General features: G+C 48.6%; 1 protein-coding gene across 4 annotated transcripts in view; it reads right to left on the reverse strand.

The window, feature by feature from the left end:
* Window positions 1–19,007, reverse strand: part of Hnf1b (HNF1 homeobox B) — a 53,025-nt gene extending 34,018 nt beyond the window's left edge. For 2 of the 4 annotated variants that reach the window (XM_075991307.1, XM_075991308.1), the window contains exons 1-4: window positions 18,534–19,007; window positions 13,833–14,032; window positions 7,093–7,279; window positions 5,115–5,350 (exon numbers count right to left, since the gene is read on the reverse strand). In XM_075991307.1, coding sequence (XP_075847422.1) covers window positions 5,115–5,350; window positions 7,093–7,279; window positions 13,833–14,032; window positions 18,534–18,877 — 967 coding nt within the window. In that variant the 5' untranslated portion in view covers window positions 18,878–19,007. Of the gene's footprint in view, window positions 1–5,114; window positions 5,351–7,092; window positions 7,358–13,832; window positions 14,033–18,533 lie in introns of all 4 variants that reach the window. The other 2 variants (XM_075991305.1, XM_075991306.1) reach the window with 1 other exon arrangement.
* Window positions 19,008–20,777: the final 1,770 nt, after the last annotated feature.

The raw sequence follows: 20,777 nt of genomic DNA on the forward strand, positions 1-20,777 counted from the left end.
AAGGGGCTCTTTCTCTCTCCTCTGTGTGTGTTAGCTTTCATGTTTAAAAGATTTTAGTGTGTGCATAGAACAAATAAAGACAGATGGACAGGGTATTACATACAGGTCAAAACCTGTTCCTGTCCCACTGCTGACTAACTCTATGAACTTGGGCAAATTGCATTCTAAACATTTTACCTTTGCTTAGTTGACAATGTGGATATCAATACAGACAGCACTCATCTTAGGTTGGGGGAAGGTTAAATGACATGAAGCACATAGGTGCCAGTCTAGGGGTCGGTACCAAACAAGTGCTGAACCAACACAGAATGTTTGTCATTTCTCATCTTCAGTCTGTCCTGCTCCTGGGGATGTTTGCAGTCTCCCTGGGTACGGTATAGTTTTGTGCCGTGGAGAAGTGTAGTTATCCAGGCCATTTTTACCTTGACCAGGAACGGATCTGCTTTGTCCAAGCTATGGGGTTGGGTTCCAGGAGCCACTGAGGAAGCTGCCACGGGAAGCTAAGTAGGGAGCAGGAGGCAAGACTCTGTTTTCAAGTTCTGACACGTGCCAGGGAAGTCTGGTCTGCTGGGCTGGGGAAGGACGGGGTAGAGGTCAAAGGCAAGAGAAGACAGCAGCCATGGAAACAATATGTCCTTTTAGGCTGTGGCCCAGAGGCCCAACACTTATCCTAGGGAGGTGTCTTCTCCCTTCTCTGACTCACTGCCTTTGCTGAAGAACAAGCACTCATTTCCTCCTGAAAAGATCATTTAAGAAAGAAGACGTGTGTGGGAGAGCCAAGGCTGACGGGGACTGTGTGTCCCTCCCTTACCTCCTTGGGGGAGGCAGCCAGGGGACTTAGACTAGAGCAAGGCGTACAATGAACAGAACCACCCAGATCAGGCTACCGATACCAGTCCTGGGCCAAGGCTAGCCCAGCTCCCATCCCACAACTTCCTCCTCTGAGCCAATCAATACAAGCACCAGTCTCCAACCAGTTCCTTTCTCTTGCCACAGCCCTGCCCTCTGACCTTTTGGGGGCCTTTTCCTTGATTCAGCTCCAGAATGGAGGTAGAGGCCATCACTCCGGCTCCGCTCAATGGCCCCAGAATAGGTTGTCACGGGGCCCTATAACTAGGGACAGCTCCTGCTGGCCAGAGCTGGAATGGGGAGGGTGACAGATAAAGGCCTTCTAGTCTGAAGATAAATAGCTGCCTGCAGCCTGCTACAGTAACTTTAGGCCCCCAAGAAGAAGAGACAAAGGTTGCCCCTGTGACACTCACTGGAAAGATGAAGGCCCGGCAGCAGCAGCCAGGCTGGTTCAAAGCCCCAGCTTAATTGTCGATTAAGCATGCATAAGGGAGACAAAGCCATGACAACCCCTGGCTGCATGCTGGTGTGTGATTGTAAAGGCAGAGAGGGGCAAGGCTGAAAACAGCTGATTCTGCTGACTGTGTTTGTAGGGTACCTTGTAACCAACCGGCCGCTGACAGAGGCAAAGTGTTCCTCCTGCCGTCCCTATTGTGTGGGACATTCCAGGACCAGGGTCACATTGTGGTCATCATGGGCAAGTGGGGCACATGCTATATGTAAGCATGGCTGGGAAGGAAGGGGCTTGCATAGGAAAAGGAGCCTCAACTCTCCAAGAAGAGGATTCTGGGAGGTTCCTCTCCTTGGTGCTGCCAGACTTCCTGGCTCAGGTGCTGTGGTTCAGAGAAGACACCGTGCAGAGCAGGGGGCTTAGATGTTGATGTCTTGTCCCTCCCCAGCTCAGCTTTGGAGACTGCCAGTGTTAGGAGCTGGGGAGATGGCTCAGAGGGTAAAAGTGCTTGCTAAGCAAGCAAAAGGACCAGAGTTCAGAGCTCCAGCACCCATGGAAATGCTGGGCAGGCACAGGGTTTGTCTATCATTCTGCATATTGGGAGATGGATATAGGGGTTCCTCAGAGGAAGAAAGCTGCCTAGAGTAAATCTAGCATAATCTCCCAAGTAAATCTAGTAAGCTCTGTGTTCAAACAAGAGACCCCGCCTTAATGCATAAGGTAGAGAGCCATCAAGACAGACACTGGGCAGCAACCTCTCACTTCTCTCTTAGCCTCCTTTGCACTGCATCTCCAGTGGCTTACAGATTCCTAACCCCATGGCTTAGAGCACACACACAAACACACACACACAGTGTGTGTGCTCATACATGAGTGTGCATACACACATGGATGCACACACCATAAACATACATGCCCATGGAGAACAAGAGAAAGTGAACAATATAGAGATAGATAGATAGATGATAGATAGATAGATAGATGATAGATAGATTATAGATAGATGATAGATTAATAGATGATAGAGAGATGATATATAGATGGATGAATAGATAGAAGGATAGATAGATAGATAGATAGATAGATAGATGATAGATAGATTATAGATAGATGATAGATTGATAGATGATAGAGAGATGATATATAGATGGATGGATAGATAGATAGAAGGATAGATAGATAGATAGATAGATAGATAGATAGATAGATAGATAGATAGATAGATAGACTGATGATAAATAGACAGATAGATAACCAGTGCGATACTGGGTGTTGGCTCCAAGTTTTAGGTTCCAGTCAGCTATGTTTACTATGGAAAGGGTACAGTAAGGCTTCACAGTCCAAATTTGAGCACTGCTGTCTCACCAGCCCTGGGGAAAGTCCTAAGAGCCATCTTGAGAGCCTCAGAAGGGCATCTAGGGTTCTAACTCCAGCATTTCAGAGCACAGTGGTCATTTCTCTGCCAGTCCCAGGAGAGAACGTGTCTGACTGCTTCTTAGGATTAATGTCCATGTGTGAAATTAAGAAGAAAACGGGCTCCTTTTGCCTGCCCTTATTGCCACTGCCTCGTCTATACCGAGGTGACAGGAGCGATCTCTCTGTGGTTTCCTGGGAAGGGTGGTTATTTACAGGTTCACCCATTTAATCCTCGCACGCACCCAGCACCCATGTGACACACGGGAAATTCAGAGCTCATGGGAATTTCTCATATGCATCACCTGCCAATTTAGAACCGTTTCAAAATGACACCCAGAGAGTCCAGTCCCTGGGTGGTCAAGGACTACCCTGATGTACCATGAGGGAAAAGGAAGGCCTAAACAGCCGCTGAAAATACCCAGTGTCCTGTAAGGACCCAACCCCCATAACAGCTGTAGGATCTTTCTCTCCCTACAAAAGCCCATGTTGCCCCCAGAGATAATCTTGAATCCAAGCTGATACTGGAGGCTCCATGTTGGTGAGTGGTCCTCCCTACAGGGTATAAATTCTGAGGCTGCAGGGCCCTGTGTCCCCGCATCTTCCTTTTCCTCCCTATTTAAACGTACTGGCTAGGCACGAACTCCACCACGGAACTGTGGCCCCAATTTATACTGTCAGGACCTGGTTAGCACTTAATGCATATTTATGTTGCAAGAATCAACAGATTCAGCATCTATCACCATTGTATGAGTTTAGACAAATTATCTCTTTCTGGGCCTCAGTTTCTTTCTTTGAAGTCCTGAGTTCTATCCTTCTCATAATATTCATTAAGATCTGGAATTTGGGGCAACCCAAGAGACTCCATTTTCAGTGGCCCATACCCTTCTCAGATGCCCATTTGAGGCTGTCTCCTGCCTTTGTCCCCACCTCTGCACTGCTTCTAATACCTGGCCCAGCTGCCCTAGCTCTCCAGCCAGCATACAGAGGGAGCCTAAGCGAGCGACCCTGTGGTGACCTCAGCACAACCCCAGCTTGTCAGAAAGCTGCTGAGCCTTTGTTTGGCTTGCCGGCTCCCTGACTTTGGTGTGGAGATCACAGGTCCCAGCACAATGGCCATTGTCTTCTCAACAATGATCCTTGCCCGGACCACGCCCCACACAGCTTCCAGATTTAGCTCCGTGGATCAATGTGGTGGGCAAAAGCTCCAGCCCTGCTCAGTATCGGCCCTAAGCCATCCACCACCTACCCGCGGAACCTTGCTTTGTATTGATGTAAGGGGGTTAAGTGACTCCGTGGTCAGGCCAAAACTGGTTCCCCTCCCTGCCCTCAGCTTTTTTGCCTCTCTTGAATAGGCCAACTTTCTTTTGGGGTATCTGAGCCCTTCCTGGTGCTCAGAGCAGGGCCTAGAGAAACTCCAGACTAGTCTTATGCTGGTCAATTTCAGGTCTCAGGCTGTGTCTCCTGTAAGTGGTAGGCTTGGAACAAGTGTCTGCATATCACCGAGCTGGTAACTCAGACCCTGTCCTGACGATTTAGATTACCCCACATATGGGTCAGCTCTCAGCTCTTAGCAGGTGCGGGGAGGAAGGGACTTCAGAGGACAGCAGATTGGGACAATGGCTAGCTTTCCTTTCTCAAGCTTTCCCCCAGATCAGGGGAAAGCAGTGCTGTTTGTTATACATGGGTACCAAACAACCATCTATAAGCACCTCCTCATTTCTGGTAAACTTTCTTAAGAGAAATAAAGCCCAGAAGAAGAAGACACAGCTGGCATAGTGTTTGGCATATAGGGGTCTCTTTCCACATGAGGATATAGGTTTGTGTTTTGACACATGCAAACCCCATGGCAGAGCCATTCTGATCCAGGCCGACATGGTACAAACTCTTTAGCCAGCTCATCACCGAAGATCTCAAGGATTGACCCCATCTTAATCCTGGCTCAGCACAGCAGAGGCTGCCACCTAAGTGGCCTTTCCCTAATAGCCACTTGACTTCTGTTGAAACCAGAGAGTGCCAGATAGGATATAGCTCAGCATGGCAGAGGGTGGCCAGAATGCCATTCTCTATCATCTTGACCAGTGATACAACACTACCATCTCACTGCCTGCAGCTCGGACCTGGCACCCCCAAAAGGCAGCCTTCTCTGGGGACAATCTGTGTGGCTGAGTCAGCAGCCACCCAGGGAGAAGGAGGACAGAGAAGAAAAGGGCAAAGGGCTCCTTGAGGGCCAAGTGGCCGAGCAAGAAGTGGGAGGAAACCTGACCAAAGGCACGTACTCATGAGAATGTTCTAGCAATGGGAGGAAAGCAGGTCTGTGGTCATCTCAGAGTATACTCCCCTCCGGGGAGGACAGCAACAGTCAGTTCCGAGACAGTGAGAAGCACCGGTCTCTACTCACCTGACAGCTTGTTGGGAGGAGAGGAGCTGGGCTGGTGGTGAGGGGAGCCGTGGGTGAGCAGGGGGTTCAGGTTGTGCGTCTGGTTGGAGCTATAGGCGTCCATGGCCAGCTTCTGCCGGAATGCTTCTTCCTTCCGGCGGTTTGCAAACCAGTTGTAGACACGGACCTCTGTGACCAAGTTGGAGCCTAGGCCATGGGCTTTGGACGGGGAGACCCCTCGTTGCAAACATTCTGCCCTGCAAAGAATGAGGGCGGGGGATGGTGAGTGAGGGTGGCTGGAGTAATTGCATGTGCTGGGTGGGCCCCAAATACACAGTCACAGTAGAGGCTGAAGGTCAGTGGGGGCTAGTGGCCTGTCCCTAGAAAGGCCATCCTCACAGTATCTGAGAGGGCTGGAGGGAAGCTTTAGAGTGGGTCTTGAGTAAGCTATGCTACCTAGAAGGCCAAGCATAGGCCCCTATGTGGTTCCGATTACGTGAGGGCAAGCCAAGGATCAGCAATTTCAACAGATGGCCTGGTGATCAGCCTCCCGACACCTTCCTTACTGCCTCAGTAAGGCTGACTCTCTGAGTCTCTTCCAAGCACTGTGAGAGGCATCTGGGCTTTGGGGGTTTGGATACTCCCCCAAAGGGTGCAGGGAATCCGGATTCCACATCCATACTCTGGGGCAAAGAGCAAGCGGAGAGGGGCAGGGTCATTAAGGAGGTAGCCAGAGAGGGCAGGTCTCTGCTTATGAGCACCAATGAAACCCCCAGCCCACTGTGAGCTATGCTCTTGGACACCACTCAGTGGAAGACCTCGTGTCAAACCCAGGCTGCTTCCCCACTCGGCTTCCCTGGCTCTGTGTTTTTACTGCCAAGGCTGCTCAGCTCAGAGGCATAGCCAAAGCCCCCCAGGCCTCTGCCAGAGCAAGGAACAAATGTTGTAGAGAGTCAAAATGGGAATGAAAGAGAATAGAGAAAGGAGGAAGCCAAAAGTGTTCTCTGAGGATTTCCAGTTTGCTTTTAAAAACTGATACACAGTTAAGACACAGAAAGGAGTCTGTCCAGTCAGTGTAGACAGAATCAACCAAAGAGATCCAACCAATTCTTTCTCTCCCGCTAAATTTCCTTAACTGGTTGCTTGAGACAGGGTCTCACTTGAAGTTCAGAGGGGCCTCAGACTCTCCAACCTCCTCCCTTAGCCTCCTGAGTGCTGGGATTCCAGGTGTGGGCCATTTTATTTATTTATTTTTTTTTTTGCCAATCATTCTCATAAAAACTGTGCCAGACCCTAGGTTTTCTCCAGTGGCATGGGGCTATAGTCAGTGGAGGCCAGAGCTAAGGGACAGTTTGGTGTTGCCTGTATGGAATGGAAACTCATCTCTCCAGCAGAGTTTTTAGAATATCTGTCCTAAAATAATCACTTGTGGGAATAATAATTTAGTATTTCACAGAAGTGAGACTTCATGATTGACAAGCAACAATGCTGTGCAGGCTCCGTAAATGCAGGGCATCTTGGATCTTTCTTTCTTTTTTAAATATTCATTGTGCACGGGTGGGGGGAGGTTTAGGGACAATTTGTAAGATTTGGTTCTCTCTCCGCCATGTGGATTCATTAAACTCAGGCCGTCAGGTTTGGCATCAAATGCCTTAACCCTCGGAGCCATCTTGCCAATCCTCCTCAGAGATTTTTTTGGGGAGGGGCGGTTCGAGACAGGGTTTCTCTGTAGCTTTGGAGTCTGTCCTGGAATTAGCTCTTGGAGTGCTGGGCTCCTCAGAGCTTGTAATATAGTAAAATAAGCCGTGGCTCCTGAAGAAGTACTCCTGTGATGTGTCTCAGACCTGTTTACTAATAAACTGAATTTGGGATTCTGTAGAACACACTTGGGGGGACCCTGATTTAGCCACACTTAGCTGGATAACCAGTGTCTCAAGGGTTGTCACAGGACCAAGGGAGATGAACCTTCCCAATTGCTCAAGAGGGCGCCTGGTATTACCTGTTACATTCCTCCACTAAGGCCTCCCTCTCCTCCTTGCTGGGATTCTTTTGCCGGTCGTAGGCCTGGTACAAAATTTGCTGGGATGCGGGCCCCCATTTGAACCGGTTACGGCGCATCTTCTTGTTGGCGGGCTCAGAGCAGGCATCCTCGGACTGCCCAGGCCCCTGGTTCTGTTGACTGAACTCTGGAAAGAGAAACAGCAGCTGATCCTGACTGCTTTTGTCTGTCATATTTCCAGAGCTCTGGACTGTCTGGTTGAACTCTGAAAAGAGAAAGGAGTAGATTTGATAGAGCCTGTAGCCTTCACTCCACAGACAGGTAGACAGACAGACAGACACAGACACGGATGGACCAATGAACCCTTGATTCCTCTCCCTTAAGCTTCACGATCTGCTCTAATTTCATGTGGGGATAGAAAGGGGTCGCCTTGTGGCAGGCTCCTCTCGCACATCCTGTGTCCCCAGCAAAGTCACCCTTTCCTTTCTTGGACAGAGCTTAGATACATACAGCCAAGTCAGTGTTTTGAGAAAATTAATTATTTTCCTTTGACTCATTGACCTTCTGACATTAAGACACTCTGAGTCCTGAATGCTTGTATTTTTATTTTTATTGGTTGTATCCCTGGCTGTCCCGGTACTTACTCTGTAGACCAGGCTAACCTTGAATTCAGAGATCTGCCTGCCTCTGCTTCCCAAGTGCTGGGATTGAAAGTGTGTATAACCACTGCCTGGCTCTGAATGCTTGTGTTTTGATGTCAAGGGGATAAGCCCAATCAAGTCTCAGCCCAGGGGAAACTGTTCAAAGGTGTAATTTACACTTACTTACCATGTTTAGAGGCAATGTGTAGCCCTCCTGCCCTTTACCCTTCCTTTCTTCTGGGCACCTGAATTCTAACTTTAGGTTCCTCTCTCCTGGGCACCTGCATTTCAATGTAAGGTTCTTTGGAAAACATGAAATCGCAAATTTTTAAAATCATGCTTTCAAATAAAGATGGAGCTTTGTATTTACAAGAGAAGATGTTCCTTAGACTTCTAGTATGGTTGCAAAGACAATAGTGTGTGCGTATGTGTTTTGTGAGGTGTATATTCTATGTGTGTGCGTGTGTGTATGCATGTGGTATGCATGTGATATGTATGTCATGTATGTGTGTGTCCCAGGGAACCTTTAATGAGGGAGATGGCTCGAGATCAGCCCACACAATTTGAAAGATGAAAGTGCAGAGTCCGGAACAGAGGAGCTTTGTACTGATGATGCTGACAGGGCTGGAGAAGGATGAAGGAAATGCCTAGCTGCTACTTTCCAGGCCCCGGCAGAGCAACCTTCAATCCGTCTTCACAGAATGAATGAGCAGTGGAGGACAGCCTGAGCTTTATAGTTGGAATGAGGTTTGATATCCACTTTATTAAGAAGGGAACTACGTTGTCTTCTACCTCCTATTTGCATGGAGCAGGGTTCGCAGAGGCGCTGGATACATAACAAAATCATTTCCCAGACCCTGCGTGCTGTTTACATCTGGAGGTCATTGTCCTCATTTATTGCACGGTTGTTTATTGTCTTAGTCTTTAAGTTATATAGGTATTAAAAATTACAGATCAATAGTCATCTACATTTGTCATACTTATAGTTAGACTAATCAGGTTCTTTAGATACATAGAGATTATATTCTGCATAGATAGATAATCTTCAACCACTTCAAAGAGCTGTACAAAATGGCATTTAAATAACTTAGACTTCTATTGAAGTGAGACATAATTGCTCCTGGCAGCACCAATCAATTCCAGAGAGAATGTTGAACACTGAAGACACTCCACTTGGAGCTTGTTTTCTTCTTGGCAAAAACTGGCCTTTGGGCAAAGAAATGGCCATGCCTCAACCATAGTATCGGAAATGGATAAGCAGGGCTGTCAAATCTTGCCAAGACAGGTAAGATGATTTTGAAAGATTTCTTGCCTTTGAAAATGGTCTGTCAGTTATTCCAGGCCTTAGCCAAAGTTGGTTGCTTCAACGTTGCAAATGAGACTTTGGGTGGTTGCCCAGGTAGTCAGTTATCTCTGTCATTTGTTGCACAATTTGCAAGTTGCTTGATTGTACTTCCTGCTTACTCAAGTAATATTGTTTCCCTTCTCAGATCTTCAATGAGGTTGAAGACTAGATAATTGTAGTTACTTCCCTTTCATGGCTTGGCCAAATTATTTATTATATAAGACTTAAACTAGTTAGAATAGGATATCTGTTTTTATTGTATATAATTTTGTATTAGGCTTAGTACTCTTTTATTTAAACAAAAGGGAGAGATGCTGTAGGAAGACCTGCAGCTTGTAATTACCCGCCTATTGGGGCATGGCCTCTTATACTATATAGCAGATACAGAACCTGCGAACCTGCGTCCCTCCCTTTTTCTACTTCCCCTTGCTCCTTTTCACCCATTGCTTGTTTGAATTGTTTGGATTCGATCTCCATCCACCATTCAAGCAGAGAATCCTGGTTTGTGAGTTTACCCCTAAATAAATAACTATCTATCTCTCAGTTCTGAGCTAGTATGGGATTTCTTTTTTTGAGACAGGGTTTCTCTGTGGCTTTGGAGCTGTCCTGGAACTAGCTCTGTAGACCAGGCTGGTCTCGAACTCACAGAGATCTGCCTGCCTCTGCCTCCCGAGTGCTGGGATTAAAGGCGTGCACCACTAGCGCCCGGCTGGGATTTCTTTTAATCATCCGTTCACCGCTTCACCTGGCCGGTTCACCGCGACACTTGCACCCCATGCTCTGGACCTGGGTGTTTCCTTTCTCAGTTCCCAGAGTCACTCATAATTCTGAGTGTCCAGCCACAACCTCCAGAGCTTCTGGGTGTGCCATAATCTCAGAAAATGGGATCACAGATCTGTGCTACTTACTATACTACTTTAAACCCTCCACAAACCTCACTAGTGTCTCCAGTCTGTATACCTGGGATTTTATGATCTGTCGTGGGCTATCCTTCTATTTTGGGCCTTTTCAAGGAAGTGATGGGCTTCTTCCCAGCCTGAACTTAGGATCCCTGCTGCAGGTGAGGATGCATTTGTTTAGCCAATGGCCAATTCGGAAGCAGCCTCCTAGGTGAATGGATGGCCTTTGTCACTGGAGACTTTGAGATGGTCCTTGAGTCACCTTAGGGCTCTGTTTGCATTGATGCCCACTGGTTTTTTTCTTTTCTCTTTCTTTCTTTCTTTCTTTCTTTCTTTCTTTCTTTCTTTTTTTTTTTTTTTTTTTTTTTTGGTTTTTCAAGACAGGATTTCTCTATAGCTTTGGAGCCTGTCCTGGAACTAGACCAGGTTGGCCTTGAACTCACAGAGATCCACCTGCCTCTGCCTCTGGAATGCTGGGATTAAAGGTGTGCATGTGCCACCACCACCGGGCACCCACTGTGTTTTTAGAAACCAGAAGCAGCCTCTACTAAATGTAAAAGTAGAATGTTATCAGCTTCCCTGGGATGATGTGGGAGAACGGTAATTCCTCCCACAGCCAGATGTTTACAGGTGTTTTCAGTCCATCACTTCACTTGAGAGTGAAGGTGGACACAGAAGTCCCCTGTGAAGGGGAGGGGACTAGTTAATGTCTCCCCTGTTCCCCATGGGCCCTGCACCACATCTGTAGAGTCCGCCGTGAGGAATGGCCAAGGCCAGTGAGGATAACCCCAAGTGTCTGGGAATCACTTGAGATTTTTTTCATCTGAAATGAACAGATGTCACTATAGTTCCCAGGAAGTGGGCTGTCTCTGCGGTTCAACACCCCGTATGTATAACCCTTCACCTAATTCTCGTAGCCTCGCTATGGGGGAAGTGTCATTATTTCCAACAGCAGATAAAAAAACTCAAGTTCAGAGTGGTTAAGTCACACGAGCCTAGGGTGCTCTCCTGTTCTTAGCCACTAGCTTGTGAGTCACCCAAACAGTAATACCCCAAGCTCCCCAGATCTCACTTAGGCGGAGGAGGCTTTTGCTGCACGCAGCCCCCAGTACGAGGCTGCTCTTTTGGGAGATAGCAGCTTACACAGGGTCTGAACCCAGAGCATCTGTGAGCCAGTCAGGGCCTCCAGGGACCTGGCCCCACTCAGCATTTGAGGAGCTAGACCCTCACAGGCACCCCCAGCTACCATCAACGCCTCTCCGCTTCATTTCAAATGAAATGGAATAGAAAACGTTTGATGCCCATTAAAACGACACTGGAACGGTTGCTCCGGTAGACTCATCCTAGACTGGGGAGCTCGTCCAGAAGGTTCTCCACGTATAGAGAAAGCCTGTGAACAGCACCGTCTATTAGTCTGGCTCTTCATGAAACTTTCATGCACTGTCTTGGTTCCATCTCCTCTTTCTCTTTCCACTCAGTCCATTCAGTTGGTCTTTCTTTTATTTATCTCTTCAATTTTTGACCCATGCTGGTATGTCTTTTTATCCTTTAAGATGGGATACAAATGCTGCCTCCTCCAGTAAGTCCTCTGGGATTTCTCCAGGTGATCTTGCAGCCACTCTGCATCCCAGTGCACGCCGTTTAAAGAGCACTTGGAGAGGGGCTGCCACTAATTACTCAAGCTTCTCAACTCCTTCAGGGAAGTAATGAGTCCCTGGAGACAAGGACCTGTATACCCTAGAGCCTAGCATAGTGCTGGGGACATGACAAGGTGTGTGTATCATAATTGAGGAATAAGCCCTTAAGTCCTGTCTCCTGGAACTTTAAACCCCAAAACAACAATAATACTGAATAAAAATGTTCCTTGCTGGCAGCCATCCCCTTGGTCAATGTCCTCTTCTTGAGCATCCGGAGACTCTTCCTGGAATTTCCGTCTTGTTAGACGGTCCAGTGTCTTTTATGTCACCCTGTCTATCCTGGGGGAGATTAGTGAATACCATCCTGACCGCTGAGCTAGTACCGGGGCTGTGTAGCCTTTGGCGACTACGGCTCCTGAGAACGGGGCCATGCAGGAACTGAAGAGTTGCTTCATGTCAGGAGGTCAATTCCTTAAATAGCACCCATGCAGCGAGGGGTCGACCTGCACTTTAAAGGACTGGGGTCCTCTGTGCAGCAGGCAGCATCACAGCCGCCTCTACTCTGTCCATACAACGTTAACCTCAGTCGGAGAGGAGACAAGGGCCCCAAACCTCTCCTCCCACCCATGGCCCTTCTGCCCACAGACACTAGCACAATAAACACAGACATGATCATTTTGGAGCAGTTTGTAGAAAAAAAAAACAACAACAAATCCAAGAGCAATTTGAAAAGCAACTGTGCAGCAACAGGGGAAAAAATTCCTACCCAGAAAATGATGGTGAGGAACATGTTGGCAAAGACACAGAGGTCCATAGCCCGGGAGAGGGGGCGGGGCATAGCCGGGGAGGGCGGGGGGGGGGGGGGGGGGGAGATGGGGATGGCAGTGGTGGTGGTCGGGCAGCGATAGGGAAAGAGTGGAAGCAAAGGCAGGTGGATTTCTGAGTTCAAGGCCAGCCTGGTCTATAGAGTGAGTTCCAGGACAGCCAGGGCTACACAGAAAAACCCTGCTTAAAAAACAAAAACAAACAAACAAAAAAACCTAAACCAAAATGCCAAGCAAAAACAAAAGCCCTGAAGTGAAGAGAATTGGATCAGCAAACCACCATGAGCCACTCTGCACCAGATAATCCTCTATAAACATTATTATTGGGGAAACTGATGGTATCTGAACAAAATCTGAGTTTTAGGGGGTAGTAGCGTTTCAGAGATAATCTGGGAAATTTGGTAGTTGCATGGAGTATGTGTGGGATAACCTGTTGGTACAACACACAAAATATAGGGGGTGTGGATTATGTGGGCAATTTGCTACAAAACGAGAATTGCTCTTTATTTTTCTTTAATAATTTCTTCCCAACTAAAAATATTTAATTAAAATTAAGTATGTAAAAAAAAAACCCTCTGGTGGGTCAGAATTTCAAGTGCAGACACTTAAACTGTGCTCTGCTTCAGACAGAAAAGATGTCTTCACCAGATGGAGTCCCTCAGCCGAGCACAAATTCTAATCTTGGTAAAAGTGGATACGTACTTTAGATTGTTTCTGGACTTAGTGCTCCACTTCCGCCACCCCACCCCCACTTCCTAGGATCAGGATCAGGTTCTGATTATCTATACAAATCTTTAGTTGTTTATCCTTTTTCCAGAGGAGAGGAAAATAATAGTAATGGTGATCGATATTGTTGACCACTATGTAATGTCTTCTTTGGTAACTCAGACCTGTGGTCATATGCCAACCAGAGACAAAGAAATGGATGCTGGAAAGAAGAACTAAAAACATTCAGGGTCCACTGCCTACACTTAAAGGATTTTCAGTGCAATGAGCTGTGTAGCAAGGGTGTGTAGCTAGGTGTGAGAAAGGAACGATACAAGATAACCCACTGTGCAGATGTAACTGTAAGGTCACATCTACCTGCCAGCTTCTTCTATTCGCCAACTACTTTTTTTTTTTGTTTTTTTTTTTTTTTCGAGACAGGGTTTCTCTGTGGTTTTGGAGCCTGTCCTGGAACTAGCTCTTGTAGACCAGGCTGGTCTCGAACTCACAGAGATCCACCTGCCTCTGCCTCCCAAGTGCTGGGATTAAAGGCGTGCGCCACCACCGCCCGGCTCGCCAACTACTTTTAAAGGCCTTCTTGATGGAGGGGAAACTGAGGCAGCCCACGGGGTCAGAGTGAGGACAACAGTCACTGCAGGTGGAGGCAGAGTTAGGTTTAAATCACTTACGTCGAAGAATCTCCCGTTGCTTTCTGACGTACCAGGTGTACAGGGCAGCTCGCTTCTGGGTCTTCATGGGGGTGCCCTTGTTGAGGTGCTGGGAGAGGTGGGATTGGTTCAGGCCTGTGACATCAACCACCTCCCTCTGGGGGATGTTGTGCTGCTGCATGTAGCCCTTGATCATCTTGGCAGCTCTCCAAGGGTCCTCACTAGATAGATACGCAGACGATTAGGGTGCTGATGGGAAATGCTCAGGGAAAACTATTCACCTTCTAGGTACAAAACTCATCCTAACATCTCTCTCCACCCGTCCAAACTCCAACCTTGAGAGACGCGTATGGCTAAAACAAAACAAAATGGGAGAGAAGACATAGCTTTTCCTTCTGAGAGAGGCACAGAAGAAGACTCATCTTTAAGGCCACCCCCATGCCATGACACTCCCCACCCTCCATGCCGTGGAAGAAAAGGCTCTGACTTTATTCTGCTTTCTTTGGTTTTTTCAAGAGACTTAAAAAAGCAAGAGTCCTACAGGAAAGAAGAGGTGCCTAGGGCCTGAGTTGGCTAAGCTGGTTCTACACGGAGCCAAATCAGTTTTTCAATCCACCACCCCCTACTTCAGTCTAAACCTCTCCAGTGCTTTTCCCCCACTCCTTCTCAAAAGGAAACCCATTCTGTCAAAAGAGGGGCGGGCTTGTGTGCCCACCTCCTGGGATGCAAAGAGTCTTTTAAAGAGTGACTGGATGTTAAAAAAAATTTTTTGTTGCTTGATGTGTTTAGAAACCTCCCTCAAACCTCAAACTGAGATAAACATTTGTATAGTTGTGATTCCTTTTGTAGTCAAATATTACATTGCTTTTGGAGTTTTTTAAAAAAAACATGTTCTCAAAATTAATGGCAACACTCCCTCTGGCTGAAGAATCAGGACACCTGCAAAATGGGTAGTTTGTTGCTGTTGTTTTTGTTTTATTGTTTTGTTTTTTTAGTTATCCACAGTCCTGCCTCCCAAATAAATGCTACTAAGGAAGAATAATTATAGTTTGGGAGTAAGACATTAATGCTCCATTTGCCTGGGTGATTGCACCTCTCTGATATGGAAAGGCCACCGGGGAGGTGACAGTTTTGGGGATTTCAAGTTTGCACTGAGAATGTAGTCAGGCTTCTCATGTCTCATAGACACAGGCACAGTTTGTCATAAAAAAGGCCAGGGATGTCTTCTAGGCTTTTTAATTTACAATGTTTCCAACTTCACTGTTACTTTTTCTGGCTTGTTAAATGGAATACTCAGAATCAGAACTGTCATTTAAATTAAGAGACTAAGTAAAACAGAGGTTACAGATCAAAAGTATTAAAGGAACAATACAAGCATGTGTACAATTTATTTAATGCAGTTACAGAAACAATTCTGCACTATTGATATAAATATACATATATGTTAGCTTAATAAAACCTGAAAAAAAACAAAAGAGAAAATTGGGTTCAAATGAAACAATAAAAAGTGGTATTAAAACTGAGACCAAATTAGGCACCTGTGCTAAAACAATGATTTTTCAATAGTTCCTGTAAAAACAATTAATTTGTTTAATGTATTAAAAAAAATCTCCAGCAACCAAGGGAGATATTTTACAGGCATTTGAATGGTGATATTTTAGCGAGTCTTGACTATTGGATTCGTGAGAAGTCAGGCTTTAAAAGAGATGTTTTTGAGAAATGTAAACTTTCATATTAATTATACGTAAGTTAAGAAATTTCTCAAGCATTTTTAAAGGCACATAAAGGAAAACAACATAGTGAGGTAACAAGAACGAAAGAAGAGGAAATACGTCTGTTCCAGTGTCATACCTGGAGAATTCACCGCGAGCCAGAGAAAAACACGGCAATCAACATTTTAGACATAACCACGTAAATACCAGCGATCGGCTAAACGCTCGTTGCTGGGGAACATTTCCGAAAATGTTTTTAGAGTGGAAAAATATTTCTAACAGGTACGAACGATAGCTTAAAAAATTAGAGAAAACAGTATTTGGGTTTAAAAGTTAATAGTATATCGCTTTAACAGATCATTTGGGCAGTTTTTCTTTGTTTAACCTCATTACCTGTTATTCTGCGCACCTAAGAAACCTGGCGAAATAGTGTTGTGTTCTATGTGTGATCGGTTCTGTGAAAAGGGGGCATTAACTCAACAATGAGACAATTAGGAAAGAAAGAAACAAAACAAAACCAACACAAAAACCATCGAGACAAAACCTTCAGGCCCGGAATTAAAAGATTTGAATTGAGGGTAAGATGGCGTAGTTACACCTTTTTTTTTTTATTTTAACCTCTCAGACCCCTTAATGTTTGCCCCGCGTGTTCGCTGAGGGAGAGAGAGAGCTCTGAAGCTCCAATAAGACTTATTGGGAAATACAGTTTCCTCACCGGGATAAACTCGGGTCGCGATTTGAGGTTGGCTTTTTTTGGAGCCAGCGCAGGTGACAAATGCCAGCCCGCGGTGGCCACACTGTCCTCCCTGCCTGCTCCTTCCTCAACAATGACTTTGCTGTCCCACCCAGAGCAGAGAAGCCCTGGGCTGCAGCCGCACGGGCCAGGAGCCTCGGTTCCAGCTTCCTAGGTGGTGGCGGGTTCTCCTAAGTGCCAGGGACGCACCAGCCTCCAGGCCGGCAGCCAGGGACCGCAGGACTCTGCAGTTTGTAACCGTCCTCTCTGGCGTCCAAGCGCACCACCGAGTGACCCTCCTCCCCCGCACACCTTTCTTTTCTTTCTGACTTACAGGGGAACAAGGAGGATGGGGGCGGGGGGGGGAGGATAGAGAATGCCTGGTACCCTGAAGTCGGCTATGCAGTGACCTGGGAGCCGCTAACAATTTCTTGAAAAATTACTTTAATAAAGTCGGAAGCTCCAGGGGGCCCAGGGGAGGGAAGGCGGCACCAGCTTGTGAAAGGGACAAAAACCTCCCGGTGTGTCCTGGGTCCTCACCCCAGTTAGAGTCTGGGCTCCCCTCCGTCTGCCCCCTACCAGCTTGAGGGAGGGAAGAAGGCCCAGGTCCTAAGACCTCCGACCTGCACGGGCCTTGCGGGTATTGGCTTCCCGGAGTGGTCCAGGGACCTGGGGGCGCGCCCTGCGGTGAAGTGCGTGTGCCGTGCTAGCGCCCCGCGAGCACCCCCTCCTGCGTTTTGATTTTCTTCCTTTTCTAAGCCGAGTTTACAACTTCACCAATGAATAACCCGCCTCTCTTTTCAACCTAATCACGGTCTTTGTGTACTTTCTGTTGATGATTTATAGGAATAAATTAATAACACCCCAACTCCACGTGCTGCAGTTTATGTTACATCTCCGCTGTGTCCAGCACAGCGTGGGGACCACAGTACAGAGGCTCACTAGGCCTCTCCTGCTTCCCTAGGTCGGCTCCGAGGCAAACTAGACGACGGCCCTGGGCCGCCAGGAGGCCAGGAGGAAGGGCCTAGGCCCCAGGGTGGGGGGGCAAGTGACGGGATGCTGGTTAGGTGAGCCAGGCCCTGTACAACCTCCCTGCCACCCTACCGCCCCAGACGCTCGGGGGAACCCTCTACACCGGATACCATCCAGGCCCCTAAATCCGACCGGAGAGAAATCACCGCCACATGTTTCCCAAGCTTGTGAATTAGAGCAAAAAACATTTTAGTGGATTAAAAAACAAAACAAAACTACAAGATTGCCTTGGCTAGAGGGCAAGTGGTCAGGTACCCAAAGCGCAAATTCAAATGCAAGGTCACCACTCCAACCTGCTCTGCGGGAGAGGGAGCCTAGCCGCTAATGATCGCATTCACTCGGGACTCTCTCTGAAACTTCGAAGCTGAGGGGTTTAAGAGTCAGGGGCTCCTTTCTGAAGCCAAGTGGCTCCCAAACAACGTGTGGCCTAAGGGAATCACTTGGCTCCTTAGATAATTAGTAACTAGCTGTCAAAGTGTAGGCCAGGGCGAGAGGACCGGCAAGTGATCCGAGCCACCGGAGAGACAGCAGCCAGTCCCCGGATCCCCCACAGAATAGCTGGGGTGCTATACGTACACACCCACCTTTCTCAGACTGGGACAAGGTTCTCTACAAAGTGGGGCAGGGGTGTCCTAGGACCACGTATCCCACACATTCGCTCCCTTCCTTTCATTATTCGTGGTTTCTTTTGGCCGGCAAGGGTCCATCGTGACACTACAGCAAACTTTCCGCTTTACAATTCTAAAGCTGCAGCTTGCACTGGCGCTGCAGAAGCAAGGACTCAAAGAACTTGCCTCCGAGGCCTCAGCCGCCAATGCTGCCAGACCGTCTCTGCAGAGAGCTTTAAGTCTCTGGGAGAAATGTGTGGCTCAAAGTTTTGGAAGTGCGTGGGGGTGCAAATCTGAGGTCCTAGGAGAATCACAGCTGTCTCTAGTCCTGTGAGGTTTAAGGTTCGGTTCTCGCGCCTGGGTACCACCAACAAGGTGCTTGAGTCCCGGGCGCCCACCTAGGTGGAGGCAGATGAAGCCTCTCTCGGATTGCAGGTCAGCCGGTTGAGGAACTAGTTCAATTGTTCTCAGAGAAGTGAAGCACCCCCGGGGGATTTTTTTCCCATGGGAAAGGGGCTTGCGGGAGAACAGTCTGCACCACACGCCTCCGCCTCCAGTGCGGGGCAGGGGACTTACTCCATGGACCCACAGGGTTAGGGGTGGTCCGGGCGTACCCAGCACCTCGCTTGCTGCCTACCTGAGCATCCGGTCCACCTCGGCCCGCTGCTCCGCGGCCTCTTCGGTGTTGAGTGCCTGCAGTTCCTTGAGGATGGGAGGAGTGTCATAGTCGTCTCCGTCCTCCGAGCCCTCGTCCCCAGACAAGCGGCCCTTGGCGTGGCCATTGGTGAGAGTATGGAAAACCGGTTTGGTGTCGAGATCTGTCCCGCTCCCGGGGGACAGAGGCAGCGTCTCCAGTTTCACCCCGAAGTTCGGGGACGGCAGTAACTCCTCTAAGGCCTGGACCAGTACTTCCTTGGTGACCCCAGAGCTCAGCAACGCGCTCAAGAGTTCTTGTTGGAGCGACGTGAGCTTGGACACCATTTTCCAAGGACGGAAAAAGAAGGGGGTGAGGGGATGGGTGGGTGTGAGAGAGGAGGGTGGAGGGGAGTTTTACAAGAGAACTCTAAGTCCTGGAACCCCTCCACCCTTTAGCCTCCAGACACCTGTTACTTCCCAGGGTCCCGGAGTCTCCTCCGAGAGGAGTCAGAAAACTTCTAACTTGCCATGATCGCCACCATTAGGCCATATAAGATATGCAAATGAGTGGGAAGGGCTCGGCTTTCGGCAAGATGCAAATGGTGGTGGGGAGGGGGAAAAACCGAGAGAGTGGGAGAGCCTAGGGGACAGTCCAACGGAGCCAGAGACTTGGGCCGGGATCGGGACTTGCCAGGGCCCATTGTACTCACCCTTGGGGGGGCTCCAAATCTTTTCTACTGGTTCTGTTTATCAGCCAAACTTTAGCTGACCTTTGGACTTGTTAAGCAAGTGGCTTGCAGCCTAGGCTGGGTGGGGGTGGGGGGCTGCTTTTCCACAGGCGGCGGGTTCATCTTTAGTGGAGAAAGAAGAAACCGCGCTTCGGGGGTTCAGGTGAGAGAGCTGGAGAAAGTTGGGGTGCCTTGGAAGACGGGAGTCGGGGGAGGATGAAGAGGGCAGAGAGTCTCGAAGATGACCACAGTAGCAAACCTGGGAATGCAGCGGGGTGATGGTGGAGAGCCCGATCCTTTGGGAATGGGCACCAGGAAGAAGAGAGTGGTTCCAGGCACCGGTAGAACGAATTGGAGGGGCCTCACTTACTTTTACCTCGTTTACTGCCCTCCAGGCCCTCCTCAGCCAGGCCTGGTTTGGATTTGAAGGACCGCCGGCCCAGACCGCGTAGTTAGAGTGCTAGAGGCCTTTAGGACCCTTGAAAGGAGGCGCCCACCGACTACTTTATGGCCGCAGGGAGTAGCGAAAGCGGAGCTGCGCTGCCGCAGGGCTGCACTAGCCCGGCCACGCCAGGGGAGAGCAACACCTGGGGCACGCTCTCTGGCCTAAACCCGGAACATAAATGCGCCTAGGCTTTCCAGGCAAAACTAGGACTGCGGGGACCCAGATGAATGCTTAGCTTGGCCTGTGGCTGGACCGACTGTTGCAGCTGCGGGTTACCCAGGCCCTCTTTTTCTGGTTTCTTAGTTGTAGGACGTCGGCGGTTCCGGTGCCGGGAGTTAGAGACCTGTTCTAGTAAACACAAGTTCACTGAGGCGGTGGTCTTAGATGCCACCTATAGTAAGCACCTCAAAGCCATTGAAGAAATTTTTCCCCACCCAGGTCTGGCCCGGAAGGAAACCATGAGCCTTTCGGTGCGGCAGGAGTTTCTGCCACAGCTCTCCTGGGACCCGGAGAGGAGAAAGGAGGCGCAGGCCGCACCCGGACCTCCAGGCTGGGACCTGAGACTGCTTCAATCCATACACAGTAATAGCTCTCCGGGGCGGAAGCCACTTTGAACCTTGGTTTCTTCCTTTGTGAAATACATTCCTAATAACCAGGAGGCAGGGAAGGTGTAGACACCGAGGAAGACCACCTGTGCAAAACTGGCTAACACTTTTGTTCACTCTTTCCAGTCCGTGAGGGTGGGAGGCCAGTTCCCAGTGGTAAAATCTAGCCCTTTAGAAGCTTGGGGTTCTCAGAATCAGGGACACTGAGGTTGGAAGAACTGGGCAAAGAAGGACAAAAGTTCAGAACTCTTGGGAGAGCAAAGGAACTTCTAAGCACATCCTCTTAACTGCCTGCACTTTCAAAAGCGGTGGATTAGGAGGAAATTGCGGTTGGGTCAGAGGTAGAGATGAATTTTCACAAGAGAGAAGAGAGTGGCCCGCAGCCTTCCTCTGCTAGGCTCAGGGTCAGACCTCCCGATGAGCCAACTCCGGTGAGTCACTCCGCAAGGGTGAAGATTCTGTGAAAG

Source organism: Microtus pennsylvanicus, chromosome 11, assembly GCF_037038515.1.
Source record: "Microtus pennsylvanicus isolate mMicPen1 chromosome 11, mMicPen1.hap1, whole genome shotgun sequence".
Classification (NCBI taxonomy): Eukaryota; Metazoa; Chordata; class Mammalia; order Rodentia; family Cricetidae; genus Microtus; species Microtus pennsylvanicus.